The sequence below is a fragment of the Rhopalosiphum padi genome, chromosome 2, assembly GCF_020882245.1.
Source record: "Rhopalosiphum padi isolate XX-2018 chromosome 2, ASM2088224v1, whole genome shotgun sequence".
Lineage (NCBI taxonomy): Eukaryota > Metazoa > Arthropoda > Insecta > Hemiptera > Aphididae > Rhopalosiphum > Rhopalosiphum padi.
Genome location: NC_083598.1, coordinates 72660439 through 72680520, shown reverse-complemented (window position 1 = coordinate 72680520; position 20082 = coordinate 72660439). Strand labels below are relative to the sequence as shown.

The 20082-nt window shown below is 23.7% G+C and overlaps 2 protein-coding genes across 2 annotated transcripts; both read left to right on the top strand.

The window, feature by feature from the left end:
* Positions 1-1957: 1957 nt before the first annotated feature.
* Positions 1958-6678, top strand: LOC132921453 (charged multivesicular body protein 1b). The gene is made up of 5 exons (XM_060984493.1): positions 1958-2202; positions 2425-2546; positions 3596-3718; positions 5610-5830; positions 5925-6678. Exons 1-5 carry the CDS (start codon positions 2187-2189, stop codon positions 6040-6042), a joined length of 600 nt encoding a protein of 199 aa, XP_060840476.1. The 5' UTR covers positions 1958-2186; the 3' UTR covers positions 6043-6678.
* A 537-nt stretch (positions 6679-7215) lies between these two features.
* On the top strand, positions 7216-19486 carry LOC132921452 (H(+)/Cl(-) exchange transporter 7-like). Its single transcript, XM_060984492.1, has 16 exons — positions 7216-7443; positions 10628-10826; positions 12280-12389; positions 12502-12645; positions 12847-13024; positions 13115-13246; positions 13328-13487; positions 13949-14087; positions 14217-14310; positions 14398-14567; positions 14642-14812; positions 15445-15657; positions 15734-15895; positions 16543-16626; positions 17245-17325; positions 17410-19486. The coding sequence occupies exons 1-16, from the start codon at positions 7345-7347 to the stop codon at positions 17512-17514; spliced, it is 2241 nt and encodes a 746-aa protein (XP_060840475.1). The 5' UTR covers positions 7216-7344; the 3' UTR covers positions 17515-19486.
* Positions 19487-20082: the final 596 nt, after the last annotated feature.

Below are 20082 nucleotides of genomic sequence, written 5' to 3'. Positions count from 1 at the left end.
TTTGTTTCTGATTAAAGGGGAAAATATTCTGAATACTTTTGAAAATAACTACATATTTAGTGTAAAAATATTCACAATAATTATCAACATATTTTCTCTTTTTTTTAATAGGAACTGCATAACTTAGAGTATGGTGGACTTCTCTACTAAATTTGTTTAAAATTACTTTTAAAAAACGTGAAAACTTTACATATTATAATAACTATTTAGGAAAGGCCATTTTCAAAATAGCAACGATTAAATATCTATCTTAAAACCACCATGGTAGAGAATCGTTTTAATGAACTTAACTAATTTTTTTTTATTCATAAAAAAAGTCATTGAATGAATTGAATAAGAAGAAAATAAAAATTGATTTTATAATGTACTTAGGTAATAATAATTTTAACTCGAATAACTGGACAATTGTATTTTATTAATAATATTTAAATACAAAGATTTTTAGGAAATAATACAATATCAAATATTTTGAGTACTTATTTAAAAGAGCTGTTGGTAAATTAATAATTTTTTTAGTTATATAAGCTTTTGATTTAGTTAATGTTTTAATATTGTTAAATACTATTGTTACTACACTAACAAATTATTTCCTTATAGTTTTCTTTTTTATATAAATATATTTAAAATGTATACGTTAATACAATAATAGGTAAATTTTATTAAAGTAGATTATAAGGTATATAAAATGACTGTGGCGTGAAGGAAGACATGTATATATAGTTACGTGGTTACGTCTTTTACATAATGCATTAAATACATTTCTTATAGTTATTGAAAAATGTAGGATGTAGGAACTTACTTATACATCAATACATATATTGACATATTGTACAATTTGTACATTGCGTGTACTATATAAGTATTGTATTATTTAGTAGGTATAGCATTTGCATATTCATACTGCATAGCAGCATAGGCTCATGTTTTATTTACCCAATGTCTCGTATTGGTCTCAATTCTCGGACAAAATGTTCTTTAAATGTAAAAATGAATAATTGTTCACGTTTTTAAATTTTAAATAAGTAATCTGGCATCATTGCATGTTATAAAAAAATTTAAAAGTCTGAGCTATAGTTTGAATTGTTTGAAATAATAACATTTTAATACGCAATCAACAATTTATTGTATTATATTTGTAGACACGTCATAGGTACGTGCACAATCTTATACCTATTATACTCTGTACTTTGTCACCTCCAGACGTATAAATGAATTGTAACGATTAACGAATAGTACACATATGATTCATTATTCATATAACATACATTTTATAACCATGTACCTAGGTATTTATTTTTTCTAATTCTTTTCTTACTATATTTTATAATTATCAATATTATCATTAAAAATAGGTATGACATAAATATATTTAAAATTATAATAACAGATTATTATTTTTAGTTTTAACTTTTTAATATAGTTTGGTGGTGATTTTATTTTTATTAATAATAAAATTATAAAATATTAATATTTTGTAAAATAACTATAAGTAGGTAGTAGGAACTTACAGGGCACAGGCTACTATAGTGACATGTTTATGGGGAGGGGGTAGATTCCCTCCTTTATTTTTTTTCGAAACAGATATATAGCTAATTATATAAGCTGTACAGTTATTGTTATAAAATTATTTACGTAGAATTAAGATCATAATTAAAGATAATTTACAGTATAGTATTAAAGTATATCTTTAATCGTGGTATTTACTATTTAACTATTTAGCCATGGTCAAAACGCCCCCCATTTCATTGAGTGCACGGTCTTAGAAGATCTTCTAAGACTGTGGTTGAGTATTATCACAGTACATGATAACAATTCATGCCCAATGACATAGATAATAAATCTTCATTATCTATGCCCAATGAGCATCTATTCTGTGCACAAGCATATGATAATGGATGAGGTCATTGAATGTTATCACTTTATCAGGATTCGGGAGGATTTAGTTTTTGAGTTGTTTTCATTGTGATCTGTAAACTATAATAATAATTAATGACTAATGTCTATTGTCTATTTTTTTTTTAGTTTATAGATATTCCATTCAAAATATTATTCTTTAATATTTTCGATTTTTTTGTATTTTTCACTTTTTCACATTTTTAAAAATTATAAGTATCCAATATTTCTTAATTTCTTATTCATTCTGGTTATCTGGATTGTAATAAATAATTCATTTTTTTGGCATTGAAATGGCAGCTATGGAAAGTATCCTTTTATTACAAAATTATTGTGATTATTACTATATAGTATATACATTATGTGTTGTTTTAAATAACAATTTGAAACACAGTTTTTATAATTTTTACAATTATAACATTTATAATTCATACCTATTAGTCGTTATTATAATATGTTTACTCTTGTTGTAGGTTTAATTCAATTGAAGATGCACTTATAAAATATAATTTTCCTTATAAAGTTGTATAGATCATTTATTTAATTTGAAGTTTGCAGTTAAAGAATTAGAAAGAAATTCTAAGAAATGTGAAAAGGAAGAAAAGGCTGAAAAATTAAAAACAAAGAAAGCTATACAAAAGGGTAATATGGAGGTAAATGATTTATTATATTTAATATAATTGTATATTTTTAAAGTGTATATAATAATAATAATAAACGTTTAACTAGCAGAAATAAAAAACAAATAAACCAATAATTTGGTTATTATTTAAATCCTTAGGTTAAATAAAGTGAATAAATATAAAGAATATATTGGATTTTCTTGTAGTTTGATGTGGGTATACTATATGACAATTCATTTATTTATACAAAATATATTAATATTTAAATTTTGTTTAAGTAAGAAATAATATATCAATTTTCTTTTCATTCTTTATGTAATATTCTACCTATAGGATTCAAATTCTAAATATCTTAACTTAAAAATTTAGAAGAATTATTTTTGTATTTTAAATTTAAAAAAATTGTATAATAAGTCGAGTATGGAATATACATTTGAAATTTTTTTATAGTCAACAAATAACATTTCTAATAAAATGAGCAATGATATTTATTAAATTAGTAATATTCTTACATTAATTGTAATTCATTATACTCCTCAGATACTAGTATTAATTTATTTTTTTTACATTTTTGATCTCTGATGGTATCAAATTCATGTTATACTATTTTTGTCTTATCAGTTGCATTTTTGAGTTACATTTTTTCAATTGTCTAAATTGTGGTCAAACTAAATAAATATTAAACCAATTTTATTTATCTTTTTATTTTTTAATTATAATGTAGTTACTATGACACATTTAACAGGGATGCAATCGAAAACTCAACTCTAGTTAACTATAGTTACCCAATGTTGTTTGGGATAGCAGAGTTGTTAGACTCTGGGTTAACTCTTTAAGACTTTAACCCCCAAAAAATAAAGTATACAAAAATATAATATTTTATTTTTATATTTTAATTCCTTTAAATTTTTTTAACAATATCAAACAAATGGTTTTGGAATAATATTTTTGAAATATACTATAATGATTCCATTCAATGGATTTCTAAATTAATAACAAATAGTTTAAACTGTTTAAATTTAAGTCTAAATTTATATAAATGATTTTTTTTTATAATAATGTATAATTATTATTTTTAGGTTGCTCGCATACATGCTGAAAATGCTATAAGACAGAAAAGTCAATCACTTAATTATTTACGTATGAGTGCTAGAGTAGATGCAGTTGCTTCAAGAGTTCAAGGTGCTCTTACCACCAGAAAGGTAAGCTTAAAATATGTAAATACTAGCTGAATTACTCATCGCTGTCAGTTATTAAAAATATAACATATTTGGGAAAAATTATATTTATCTACCGTAATACTAAAAGTAAAATAAATGACATAAATAATATATTATTAATAAAGGTTTAACATTTGATATGGGTACAATTATCGCTACATATTTGGAGTATTGTAATTGTACAACACACAACTATGAACTTTTAACCTCTTCAAGCCTTTTTTCGTGACATAAGGTGGCATAATATGTTCTTCTCCAAGGTTTAATCTATTTCTGTACCAAATTTAATCAAAATTGGTTTAGTGATTTAGGTGTGAAAGCGTAACAGACAGACAGAGTTACTTTTACATTTATAATATTAAAGGGATTTAACACATATGAGTATGTGGCATATCTTTTAAATATATTTCAAAGTTTATTTACCATTTTTATTATTGTGAATTTTTAAGATTACATATTGTATAATACATTGTTTGAAACTCAATCTCAATATAGATTAAGAATTAAAATTATTATACATTGGATATTCTTGAAAATATTTATCTTTTAAATTCTGTATATCTCATGATTTTTTATTAATGTTTCAATTTTTATTTTATTTTTTCTCCTGCTCCCTTCCTTTTATAATTTGTTTTTGCCAACACAATCTCTGATTTAGTGATAGTGTCATGACAACACAGTTTTTACAAGGCAATGTTATTAGCTCTGCGCTCAACTCCCAACCTGGAGGACTAGATTACCTCAGCCACTTAAGGTTAGGGTAAGCCTACTAAGGTTACTGAAGTACATTAAAGTATATGTGATGGAAGTACATTAAGTACAACTTTCCTTACACAATGGCTTGTCATATTTAACTTATACTTTAGGTATAAATAATTTCTATTTAACTATACAATATAACTTTCTTTTTTAAAGTTTTAATCCTATTTTTATCTTACTTTTTTTTCTTAAAATATTATCCTTTAACTATTTAAAACTATTATTTGTAATGTTATTTATTGTAATCTATGTATTATTATAAAGTTATATTCTTACTTTGACTTTTTTTTTTATAAATTAGTAATATAGTAGTAGTCTAATTGGTTTAATTAGAATCACTAACTATCTTAACACTATTATGTCTAATTATATTATATGTCTTTATTTTTAGAAATTTATTTTTCATGATCCATTGATAGACTTATTTATTTTTATATAGTATTTATTATCAAAAAAGGTCAATGTACAATGTTATTAATCATTGTATATTATTTTATTTCATTTATTGAAGACTTTAGATCATTTGATATTTTGAAGTGTTTTAAAATATAATATTTAATGGCCTATAATCACATTTAATACAATTTATTTGGCCAATAAAGATAAAGTAGTTTACATCTCAGTCTGTAATGAATAATGACTAATAAAATACTACGTCATGATACATTCACAAGTATCATAAATCCTAATTGTTTTACTTTAATTCTAATAATATATTGAACTGTAATATTTAAAAACAATAAAAGAATGTTTATCCATATTAATGCCATACATTTCCAATAAGTATTTGTTAATTGTTAATTTATAAGTAAGGAACAAATTGTATAACTGTGGTTACATATTAAATATTTATTGCTTCTATAAAATTATTAAGTATATAAAAATAAATGTTTATTCTAACATAGTTGAATTTAAGAATCCTTTAAGCAAAATAATAGCCCTTATAAATTTGTATCTCTTTTTAATTATTGTATACTAATGAAAATAAATTTATATATACAAGTATAAACAAATATAATATTACTTGCTAAAAATATTTATACAAAAATAAAACAAAAAAATTATACTTCAAATTTTAAATTTGTTGACCGTTAATCAATACTTAAATATGTAGGTGACCCAGAGTATGGGAGGTGTTGTAAAAGCAATGGATGCAGCAATGAAGTCTATGAATCTTGAAAAAATTTCTTCATTAATGGATAAATTTGAAAATCAATTTGAAGATTTAGATGTACAAAGTTCTTATATGGATAATACCATGTCTCAAAGTACTACTACTGCTGTGCCTCAAGGGGATGTTGAAAATTTGTTGCAGCAAGTTGCTGATGAAGCTGGGTAAATTATTATTATTTATCTCAAACATAATTATACATATATATATATATATATATACATATTAATATATTTTACCAAATTGATTATTCTTTAGGTTGGAACTAAAATTAGAACTTCCTACCAATCCTCAAAGTATTAGTTCGCTATCTTCTACTACAACAGAACAAGATGAGCTTACACAACGTTTAGCACGTCTCAGACAAGCTGAATAAAAGAAAAAACGAACAGGCAAACAACTATAATTTTAACTAAAATTATAAATATTTTGATTTATGGCTTAATAGTTAATACTTTAAGTCAAACAGTTATAGAATTTATCAAAAGTTCACATATTATTTTTATCCATCAAAAAAAAAATAATTTTTTTATAATATATTGTTTTAGAATAACCAACATCCTAAATATTATACAAGAGAACAATCTATTTATTGTTTCTTTTAGATAAATACTGTCATCATACAATAGTATTATAATTTTTATGTCCATTATTTTATTTTTGTATATTAATATATGATTTAATATATTTCTTTAGTATGCATACGTATATTTGTATTCAATTAAATATTACAATAAAGTTATATGTTTAATCAATTGATCAAAAACTCAATATTATTCAATTATTTCAATTATATCATTTTTAATGTAGTAAACAAAATTAAGATGGCACTTCATTTTAACCTTGTAATATAGAATTTATTAATTTGTTTATTAGGTACTATAAAGATTAACAAATCCAAATTTATGATAAATATTAGAATATTTTATGGAAGTACGGTTAAGAGTTATATTTTGATTATAAATTATAATATAAACATTATGTTTTATGAAAATAAATTATTTATATATTATCTTTAATTTTATAAAATAATAATAAGTTGGATCCACACTAATAAAGATGTGTACTTGTGTGGATGTGTTCACCACATAACACAGCAAATAAATATTTATGCAAATACACAAACACACAATCTGTAGGCCTTGGGTTTTTTGCATCACAACAGATTTTTGACTAAATATAAATGAAAAATTCTACATTTTATTCTTTAATTGTTTCCAAAGTATAATTAATGGTACAATTTCTAACAAATATTCTAATTTGAGTATTTTGTCTTTAGAAGAACTCAATTTACCTAAATTACTTTATTATTATCTTAATTAGGCAAAACTATTTTATTACCTAAAACAAGGGGTCATATTAAACGACTGTTTAAGTTTATACGTGTACAGAGTGTCTTACTGCATTAAGTGTTTTTCAAGTGGAAGATAGGTAATAAAAAAACTAATTAGTATTATAACTTATTCCCCCACCAAAAACTTATTTTTACACCCTATACAATATTTTTTACTAATTTATATACGTTTATTATTATATAATATAGGTATTTCTTGAGTGCTATTGATTGTTCATTTACCTAACTAATTTGTTTCATATTAGCTATTTTAGCTTTCATTGATTCCATACCTATACTAATCAATAAGTCTATGAAACTAAATGGTTACATAAATAATATATAATGTATCAGTCAATAGATTTTAAAGGGTATGGTTTATCGAATGAAAGTGAAGAAAATGTACCTGTTGGTTCCTTGAATCATCTATCAACAAAATATGAGGTAACAATTTATTTTATTTTAAAACATTTGAATGTATGTGTCAATGTAATAATAAACACGTTATCATCTAAGATATAAATTATTAAAATAATAAATAATAATGATATTTTTTTCATAAATAAACTTATTTAAGTAAACTAACTAAACTTGATTTACAGTATGTTAATGAATTGGAAAGTTAGTAAGTAAACCTTTGTTCAAGAATATTATATTCAAAAGCTATATTTTACGAGTTATAACTAATGGTCACTGAAAATTTCAATACCTAATGTTTTAACCATAAGGGCTTATGATTTAATGCTTATTATTATATGTATGATATATATGTAAAAGACTAATTTTTAATAAAGTTTAAATTTAAAAATAATATAATTAATTAGCCAAATCTATTAATATTAAAATTAATTTCTAAATTTAAAATTATTAAAAATATTGATTTTAACTAAACATTAAAAGTACCCAATAACTAAATAGGTAGGTATACAAAGCAATTCACTAAGCATATTCACGCCCATTTTTCCCTTTTATTTTTATTAATATTATTTTTGTTACATATATTCACAGTAAAATACTAAAATACTTTTATTAAATTTGGAGGTTAAACTTTTTATCATTACAAGATCTTATTTAGTTTCACATTCATAACTAACTTATTTAGCTTGTGAATAGTGAATGATCTACAAAAAAGGTCTGGACAATCCTACGAGGGACGAGGGTAATCAGGATGAAAATCCCCATAAAAAATAGAAATGTTTTGATAAATAATACAAAACATTAAAAATAAACTATGAAATAGTAAGTTATAACCAATAAATTAATTATTAAGTCATTACCTAATATTATTTTGATAATATAAACTTAATATTTATATTCATTATAACTTCCTATTATTTAATAATTTAATTTTTTAATTTTTTGCCTAACAACAACCATTTGAAGTATTTTATACATACTTGTTTACACAATGGAATAACTATTAAATATTAATTTTATTGTATTTCTTATTTTTAATCTTTTATTTAATGAATCTGATAAAATAGGGGTCACCTATTACTATTTTTAAGGGCCACATTAGGAATCTGAAAATTTTTCACAGGCCATCAAAATTCTAAGTACATATAATAACACGTATAATGTTGTAGTAGTATATGTTATTTATTCTTTGTCTGCAGGCCGGATAAAAATTATTTTCGCGGACCGTCATTTGGTGACCCCTGTGATAGAACTTTTAAAAACGCCTAATTATTAAATTTATTACTGTTTATAAAATATAATTATGTATAAATAGTAATATAACACAAAATATTATTGTTAATATAAAAATTACTTAAATTTTATTCAATTATTTTAAACACTAATTACAAGCTCGATTTTTTAAATTTAATGATTCATTAATACTTGATTTTTAATTTTTAATAATTGTTGAACTTGTACAATATTTTAATAAGTATAATATATTTATTAAATAATATACCCAAGTACCTACCTCAATATTGTCGATTAAATATTAATACTGTTGTTTGGGATAATATTTTGTCCGAGAATTTTTATTCTACAATTCAACTACAAGAATCACATTTTTTTGCCTTAAATTTTTAATTAGACATAATATTTTTGAAAATGTTAATGAATGTTAAAAGAATTTTGAACATTTATTTTTAAAGTTATTTATTTTACTGTGTGTTCCAAAGATAATGTGTTTATGGTAGCCAGTACTTAGGAATCTAATTAATTATTTTATTATAGCTGTAGCAGGTATACCAAATGACTATAGAGTACAATATACTCTTTATTCAAATGTTTTGCATTTTTTTCATAATTTTGACAAAATCTAAAATCTGGCTCACTTCACAATACCACAATAACATATTAACATATCTAAAATTTGTTACGTTGAGTATAAGTCAAATAAATAAACAAATAATGCATTGATTACTGACATCTTCTTATTATAAAAATGTCAGTAGTAAACCTTATTGTCTGTGTCGCATACTCATACTCTACTTAGGCAGTACACATTATTAAGAAGGTCTTTATTAAATACACTTTTTTTTAGTAATTTCACCAAAGTAGGTACCTAATAAATATTAAAGATAAAATAATAAAATACTCTACATTTTGTATTTTTTTTTCTACGAAGGGGAGAAAAATCAAAAATCTTGTGACTATAACCATGGTCCATGACTCAATCAAAAAACTAAGTATTTGTCAAGTTAAAAAATATTGGATATACCACTGCTTAATTTTTTGTATTATGATATTATATGTTACCTATCTAAATATATATATATATTATATATAAACATATAAACCACATTATGGCCAAAGAAGACCCACCCTCATGCCTTACTTGCTGAACACTGATTATGGTCAAGCACATAATTCTCGAATTCTTCCAGAAGCATTAAGAAGTAGATGTAGAAATACGCATCAAACAGGAACTACCAGATACCCTATACAAAACATTCTAAAAATGAATAAATTTCATCAACAAAACTGAACTCAAAATTCCATCTAATTTTTTGATATGTACACATATAATAGTATAATGTAATGAAAATTCAATCCATTGCCAATGTAAATAATATAATGCCGACAAATAACCACGCAGTTGATACTAAAAAAATCTAATAAAAAAAAATAGAAAGTTGGATTTTGTTTGTATACCTATTTATTGATGTTAATCATTTGATTAATGATTTATTAATATAATTAATTAATAATATTTAAGTACCACATAGGTATTAGCCATTAGATAGGTAATATATTTTCAATTTTGTATAGCAAATAATATTTAACCTGTCTATAGTTAGTGAGCTTTGAATATAACAATTCCTAATCCCAGGGTCGGACTGGTTCAAAGAGGCCTACCATGCAATTTAGTAAAAAGCCCACAAAAAAAGAATACAATTTTTTATTTGAAATGTGGACAAGCTGCAAGGGTCCATACGTTTTGAGGGCCTATCGTGCAATTGCATGTTTATTCCATAGGCTAGTTTGACCCTGCTAACCCTTGATCTCAAGAAAAAATACTAAATACATCATTCATATAATACTTATTTGGCTATGTATTATAAATAGTTTATATTAATGATTAAACAATTTAATGTAGTGACACGGGTACCTTTTAGGGATATCTTCAAGTCTCAACCTATTTAATTGTGATTTATTTTTTATTTTATAGAGCTTGGATTATGAAGTCATCGAAAATGAGTTATACCGCGAAGAAGAACAGAAAAAAGGTTATAGATATGTTGTACAAAAAGATTTTTCTAGATGGATGACATTTTTTTGGATTGGGGTAACAATTGCCTTTATTGGAATAATAATTTTTATTTCCATTGAAATTGGGACAAATTTTAAGTTCACCATGATCAAAAAATGTATCCTTTTACATATTTACTTAATTTTAAATTATTAATAACAATATATAAAAAAAATTTGTTTTACCAAAATTAAAAATAAAATTAAAATGTTATACCTAATCAGACTAACCATAATTAATAAATAATATAAATCATCTTCAGTTTAGAGCACATTATTATACATGTTTTTAAACAATAATTTTGTCAACATTTTTCTATGCTTTTACTAACGATTTTATTAATTATTTTTTCTGAATTAACATTGATTGGGTTTTTAACTCTTTTTTATTATTCATTTTCAAATTATAATTTATTTGTAAAATATTGGCACATTTTTTTAATTGATTAAATACAGAAAGTAACTTCAGTATACATAGTATGGATAAATGTTTAACACACATCGGGTGATTTTGGCTATGATTTTTATGTATATAATATATTATACAACAATTGAGTTTCCATAGACAAAATCTTTTTTTAGGTACCTATGTGCTTGTTCGCTCCTTGCCCTTAAGGGTTTATTTAGATGGTATAATGTTTGTTTTTCTTTTCTTTTAAATGGTTTCATCATACCTATGTTAAAAAATGATGTATGTATTTTTAATTGGTTCCAAAGTCCCAAATAAGCATATTTGAAATTAAGATTTTATATTTCATACCTAAACTTATTACATAGTTTTAAAATAAATATCCTTAGTTTTAGTTTTATTTTATCTCACTTTATTTTTAAATCTAAAACATTGATATTTTTAAAGTATGAATTATGAATTATATTTATAACTGTATTTTACTTTATAATTTAACAAATTTTATTTATTTGAATCAATTTTTTCATTAATCTATAAATATTTGTTAATTTAATCATATCTGCCAGATACCCAGAAGTTTATTTTATATTTAGTATGTACAACCACAATTGTATGTTATATTTACTAAATAAAGTTTCTCTAATCTTCTTAGAACTTGTACGGACTACATACAACTTATATAACCTAATAATTTTTATAAATCTCAATTAGATTGGTAGGTATTTAATTTATAATTACTAGGGCCCGGAACTTGATGCATTTGCATCTTTTTTTAACACATATTCAGTCTTTATTAGCTTGTTGATTATCGACGCTTATTCAAGATCTACGATTATTAAATTAACTGTAGACAGATACTATTTTAGGCTCGGTGCATATGTGTGTTAACATTTAATTAATTATAGCTATGATTTATGAACGAATTGTATTAAACGTGAATTTTTAAAATGTTAGTTATGATAAAGTAATTTTTAATATTTTTATGATTATTTTTTAAGTCATTTTAACATTTTTTTTTGTGTGCATTTTTCAAAGATTTTTAAGTCATCAAGTTCCTGACCCTAATGTTGCTTTAGTTAGACAACAAATAATACAAGTAGATATATTATTTTGTATTCACAATCAAAATAAGGGTCAATATTTCTTTACTATAAATAACTTAGATTTTGATGAGTGTACACAAAAGGATTGTATGGTTAAACCTTATTTGGTGGCCCTTGTGTTAAACTTAATTCCATCATTAATTGGGTCATGTCTTATAGTTTATGTTGAAGTGAGTATATATTATATAGTATAAATCATAATGTTCTATTTAGTATTATACAATACTCTACTACACTGTAATTATAATTATAATATTTAATATACCTACTTTACATTGATAGCCTATGGCTAAAGGTTCTGGTATCCCGGCTGTGAAATGTTTTTTAAATGGAATCAAAGTACCTAGATTGATTAGACTGAAGACATTGGCTGTTAAAGTAATAGGTGTTATTACTGTTGCACTTGGTGGTTTGTGGGGTGGTAAAGTAAGTCTAATAGTCATTGTACCTATATGAAGCATATTATTTTGATATCATTTCATTTCATAAAACATGTAAATTATAGACATTTTAAATTTAAGAAATATTTTTATTATCATTATCTGATGTGAATATACGTATAATTATCTAATATAAATATAGATATTATTATATCCTTGTATAAGTTTTAATTCATTTTTTTTTCAGGAAGGACCTATGATTCATGCAGGATCTATAGTAGCTGCAGGAATTTCTCAAGGAAAGAGTACAACTTTCAATAAAGATTTAGGTGCATTGAATTTTTTTAGAGAAGATCATGAAAAAAGAGACTTTGTATCTGGAGGTGCTGCGGCAGGAATAGCTGCCGCTTTTGGTGCTCCCGTAGGTAGGCCATTCTGTAAAATTTTCTCGTAATCTTATGTTGTAATATTTATTATTTTGTCATAACTATGTACATATAATAATTTGACTATAGGTGGTTTGCTATTCAGTTTAGAAGAAGGTGCTAGTTTCTGGAACCAAGCACTTACATGGCGAATATTTTTTGGATCTATGATTTCAATGTTCACATTACACTCTGTTTTAAGTGCTTATCATGGGCATCCAGGTCAAATCATCAATATTTTTCTCCTACTAATGCTTAGAAATTTTGTATAATTTTAAAAATAAATAATATTTTGTATTATAGGTGACCTTACATACAGAGGTTTGTTAAATTTTGGAAAATTTGATGATTTATCATATCATATACTTGACATTCCAATATTTGTACTTATGGGTATATTTGGTGGCTTGACTGGAGCATTGTTTTGTTATTTAAATCTTCAATTATTTAAATTCAGGAAAAGGTAAATTACAATAGTGAATAGAATCTATTAACCAGGGTGGCGAACCTATGGCACGCAAAAAAAATTTAAATTATTAAAAATTCAGCTATTTATAAAATTGTGGTTATGAGTATCAAATTATGTATTTTTTAAAAATTATAATTAGAAAAAAATGTATACCTAATTAATAAAATTACATAATAAATCTTAACTTAATTTTTATTCTTAGAAAATATAATTTCCTTGCATGTAAAAAATTTTCAAAATCTTGATTAGAAAAATTTGGCACTTGACTCAAAAAAGGTTCGCCACTCCTGGAATAGATGATTAAAATTAAAGTAGGTTGCAAGTACAAAACAAAGTAATTACAGTTTACATGTTATAACACATATAAAAAATTTAGTTTACTATATTCCTCTTTTATTTAAAAAGCAAACAAAAAAAACAGAAAAAATAAAAATTATTAATTTTGATTTTTACAGATATGTTAATAAAAACTGGAAAAAAGTTTTAGAAGTCTTAATTGTTTGTACGACTACAGTGACAATTAGTTTTTTACTCATTCTGTTTACTAGTGATTGTAAAAAATTAGGACTTGATCCAACAGATCATCCTATTCAGGTATAAAATATAAAAAAAATGTAATTTTATTTTGTAAAAATAAAAAATCATAAATATAATTTTCATATACTAGTAAAATGTAATAGATTTTAAATGTAATATGTTTTATTTGTGTTTATATTATATCAGTTTGGATGCAATGATGGTGAATTTAATGCTATGGCTGCTCTATGGTTTCAGCTTTTAGAGGGAACAGTACGATCATTGTTTCATGATTCTCCTGGTATTACAATTTATACATAGTTGTGTCTGGTACAGGTACTATATACAATTCTTGACATTGATTATGATTTTTATGCTAAATTTTTAGATGTTTTTAATACAACTACAGTAGTTTATTTTGGTATATTTGCTTATTTCATAACTTTGTGGACTTACGGAGTGCATTTTAGCGGTGGTGTATTAATACCGGGATTGTGTACTGGAGCAGCATGGGGACGGCTTGTTGGACGAGCAGTATTTCATTTTTTCCCAAATACAGTATATTAATATGTTATAAACTTATACCTATTTTAGTACTTATATTCTATGAAAAACTATTACTTTAATTTCAGAATATAGGTATATATTCGTTGATTGGTGCTGCATCACAATTGGGTGGAATTACAAGAATGACTATTAGTTTGACAATTATTCTAGTAGAAGCTACCGGAAGCATAACATTTGGTTTACCACTTATGATTTGTTTAATGACAGCCAAGTGGGTTGGTGATTTTTTTTCTGAAGTAAGAGAATTAATAAAACTTATTTCGTTTTAAAAACTATACAAATTATCTTGCTAGCAGTGTCAGATTATCAACTATGTGGTATGATATATTTCATATGTGATTCACAGTAATTTTTTTAGGACATTTGATCCTGTGGTCTTGACTACAATAATGAAATGCATTTAATTATTAAAATACAAAATAAGTAATTAATAACTTAATATATAATTATTTTAATAAATTATATATATAAATTTATAGTATAATTTATATATTCTATATTATACATTTATAGTGTATTAGTGTACATAGTATGTATATGTATTATGTATTTATATCAACATAGGTTCATAGGTGTTATATTCATTTATAATAATTATAAGTTGTAAAAATAAATACAATGTAGTTTTTAGTTGGGAGTTGGATTAATAAGTTGGAGGTTACATTTTAAAAGTAGATAATCATAAAATTTAACTTAATTATTTTAAACACACAAACTTATACACTTCACATTTTGTGTAACTAGAATAAAATGGAAGAGAGGGGTTTCTTACTTCATACTTGTAACAAAAATGTATATCTATTATTCTAATCAAAATAACTTTTTTAAATTTAATACAAAGTTTTAATTGTGAGTTTATTTTATATAGAGTATTTATGACACACAAATTGATTTAAGTGGTATGCCATTATTAGCTTGGGACCCACCACCGTTATCTTCTAACATTTATGCTGACAATTTAATGACACATCCAGTTATTACATTTAAGACTAAAGAATCAGTTGGAAACATTGTAAAAACATTAAAAAAATATTCTCATAATGGTTTTCCAGTAATTGAATACGTAAAAAATTATGAATTAGTAAGTTAACAATTTTATTAATTATTGTTATTTTTTTAAAAATTGTAATTCAGAATACATTATTGTATTTACTTAGGATGAAGGAAAGACTAAATGTTATCTGCGTGGTTTAATATTACGATCACAACTAATTGTACTTTTGGAAAACAAAGTATTCGATGGGCCACTAACTAATTATTGGGACTCTGTTACAATGGAAACTTTTAGAGAAGACTATCCTAGATATTCAAGTATTGAAGTAAGTAGGTATTTATTTACTTAGAATACTGTATTCAGAAAATTAAAATGCTAGCTGCTATCAATAATTATCTACATAAATACTAATTTGTATTCAAAGCAAAGTAATGGGTTAAGTTATTTTTTTCAATTTATACATTATTGTAAGGTACTATGTACTATGTATACTATGTATTTCAAAATAATCCAGGTAGGATATTCAACTGATTTTACTAGCCACCAGGTAATATTTTTGGTATAACCAAGAATTAATGCCTAGATATAGGTAAATAATTTTTATTAATTTCCTATAATTTCAGCAATTTGTAGAAGGTGGTACAACTACCTATCTTGTCTGGGGCGCAAAAACTACTACCTAAATACTGCTTTGGATATACTGCAGTACTTAATGGCTATAAATCTATTTATGACATTCATTTTAACAAATGTCCAATAATACAAAATAACCTATCATTACAGTTATGTATTAAGTTATGGTATCACTACCTATATGTATATATTAATTATTACTACAAATTACCTACTTTTGTTTTATTTTTTATTTACTATGACTATTTTTATATTATATCTATTTTATTTTGTCTATTATCTGTTGTTACAAATAAGGCTTTTGCCCGTTTTATTCAATTGAATAAATTATTATTACAGGATATTGAACTACTGCAAAATGACCTAAAATTAACAATAGATTTATCGCGATTCATGAATCCATCACCATATATTGTTCAACACGTGAGTGTAACAAATTTCTATGATATTAAGTTTTTTAATACTTAATATAGTTTATAGCCTATGTGCCTATGATATGTAAGTACAAAAAAATAATTTAAAAATATCTTAATCCTAAATCCGGGCTTGTATGAAACTGAATGGTAAAAACTTTATCTGTGTTCGAATTTTGGTTTTTACTATAAATCTATAATTCAATTTTTCAGTTACTTTTGCATAAATAAAATAGTTTAAAAATGCAATTCACGTAAAATACTAACATATGAACACAGATAAAGTTCTTACTTTTATGTTTCATAATTAAGTCAATTTACTCTAATATAATGGCTACCTATTATACTATTATAGCTACCTATACAATAAATGCGGATGTAACATTGTAGTGTCCTTTTACGTATCTACTACCTATTATATCTTGTAAGGCACTGGTATTCGACTAAAGTCTTAAAAATATTGCAAATTTGAATTTTTAATTTTGACTTAAAAGTTCATAATTTTAAATTAAATAATACTTTTATTTTAATATGTTCCTATCTTATATTAAGCATTAGTACTTAAGGCTTAAATATTTTAGTCATATAAATAACAATTAATATCATTTTTATGTTTCTTTATATACAGACTATGTCATTGCCACGTATTTTTAAATTATTCAGAGCTATGGGACTTCGGCATATAGTTGTTGTGAACGATTCAAATGAAGTAATTATTTCTTCTTTACCTATTAATTATTGTATAATTATATAATCAATATATATATATCATATATTTTCATTGAAATTATAGGTTGCTGGGATTGTGACGCGTAAAGATTTAGCTCGGTATAAAGTAATAAGACACATGGGTAAAATCAATGTAATAGAACAAAAGTGTTCAAGCAAAATGGAATAGGTAAATAATTATCCCAAAGAAATTATCAATAAATTATGTATTGGTTTGTAAAAAACTTTACACCTTAAAACATTGGTATATTTGTTAATTTATAAATGGTATTTTTAAATTGATTTATATTTATCTAATGTATCTAATGTATTTATATTATCACATTGAATTAATTCAAATCCTTATAAATATATTAAGAAATAAAATTGATTAATGTGAATGTTGAATCCAAGCAGTGGCGTGCGATGATAATTTATATTGGGTAAGCGCTAAAATAAAAGTTAAAACCTAAAAAAGGTATATTATTGATAAGAATTACAATATAAAATTTATTTATAAATAAAATACATTTGTTTTTTTTTTGTTTCAAAAATTCATTTATAATATAATCATAACATTTTGGATTATTTTTCTTTGTGCAGTTCAGCTTCGATTAAATTTAATGATGTTCTTGGGTAGATCTTTGAAACAATTTTATTGGTTTTAACAAAAAAATTGAAGTCGTTGAAGTGTTGTACTAGGAATAGGTAGTTAAAATTAGTTGACCGAGTTAAAAGTTAATACTTCTTAGAAAGCCGATAATAAATTGTTCATCTTATTTATTTTGACTAAATCATAATGATTAGCATTTTAAAATTCTTTAGGTATGTATAATACAATCAATTCGTTTTTAATCTAATAAAATCAAGTATTTATTTTATTTGAAATTCGTCTCAAAGTTTTTTAGTGCAAAATTTTGAAAATCTATCATGTAGTTTAAATATCTATTTGGGTTAAATGTTAAAAATTTTAAATAATAAAAATTTGAATTTATTTAAAAAATCAAATAGTGCTTGAAAATTTGTTAATAAGTTATAACTTATTATCCAATTACTGGATATATCCAATAATTAAAATATTTCATTAATAAGTATTTTGTAAAATGTTTTCTGGTTTTTTACGTTGTTACTCAAAATTGCTTTTTATTTAATAAAAATGTTTACCATAATGTTTTAAATAGATTTAACCTAGGCATTATTTTGCAATTGACATTTAGTTTCTTTTTCAAAATAATATGGTCATTTGTCAATGTACCTGTATAATAAAATTAAAATAATTCTGTAGGCAACGGAAAAATATTGGAATTATGTTTTTAAAAATATCGGTAAGCGTTCGGCACAGCGCTTTCAACTGCCAATTGCCATATATAAACGTGGATATCCCTTTCTATAGTTCTACTGCAACTGGTCATTCTTATAATAATATTGGAACGAGTCGGCTGAGTCGGGTAATCTAAAATTTGAGAGCTTCTGTAAAGAAATTGCTTATACGAAAAAATGCATTTAATTTCTTTTGGAGAAACTTGATACATTTTTTTAAATTGAAAGCTCAAATAAGAATTAATATAAGTAACTGTAATTTTAATGTATGTTTTGCATTGTTATTTAACATTATATTAAACTTTTTATTTATCCTTTTTTGGATAGGCATGCGCTGTTTACCTAGCTTGCCCTGACCACACGCCACTGAACCTAAAAATAACAATATTAGAGACAACTCTTCTTCAAAACTTGATTTTTAATTAAAATATTATTTTTGTGAGTTACCTATTACTTATCACTACGAAATTACTCATATCTAAAGATGTTTGATAACAATTTTCAAAATATAATTTACATAAATATTATGTAGGTAGTAGGTACTTGTGCTAACTTATAATATTGTAGAAATAAAACTTGATGATATTGTATCAATATAATAGGTGCCTATATTGTGTATTTATGTGGATAAATGTTAAAACTTGAACTTGAAATAGCATAATTTATACTTGATTTTTTTTTTTACCTGCATGTTTAGAATGTATTATTTATTTTTATTCATCATAAATTACTAAAATTTGTGTAGAGATTTTTTGTTTATTTATTAATTTAATTAATTAAATGAAGCTTATTGTTATTCATTTTTATATGAGAATATGAAATTAAACCATTTTACCAGTTCATGCTCTTGTGATTATGTAAATACTTAATACCTAAAACTCTTAAAATATGATTTATTTATGATCTAAAAAATCACAAAATATGCCCTTACTTTAAAATATGCGCAATTATTTAAATATGATGGCTTAAAATCCAAAATATTTTGACTATGCTATATTATATAAGAAAAAAAAATTTGTTTGATAATATTACCAATATTATTAATTTTATGTTTATAAAGTGTGTTTAAATATTAAATGTACCGTATTGAAAAATATAGAAAAATTAAAATACCTATGAATAAATAATATAATATTGAAGAACTAACACCAATGACCAATTAATTTAACTATCTCGTATAAGAATAGTATAATATATATATATATATATATTTATGCAAATAAACAGTCTTAAAGTCTGTGTGTAGACAAAAGTATATCCATGTTTCATAATTTCAACTATAAATAGTTCCTTAGACAAGGAAAACATGATATTCTAAGTTTCTAATTAGTAATTTCTTTGAATATTATTTAAGGTATACCTATATAATTTTTTTAGGCATCAATTATTCATAGAAAAATTAAATATTAATAAAATACAACATGTGAAAAAAAGGAAA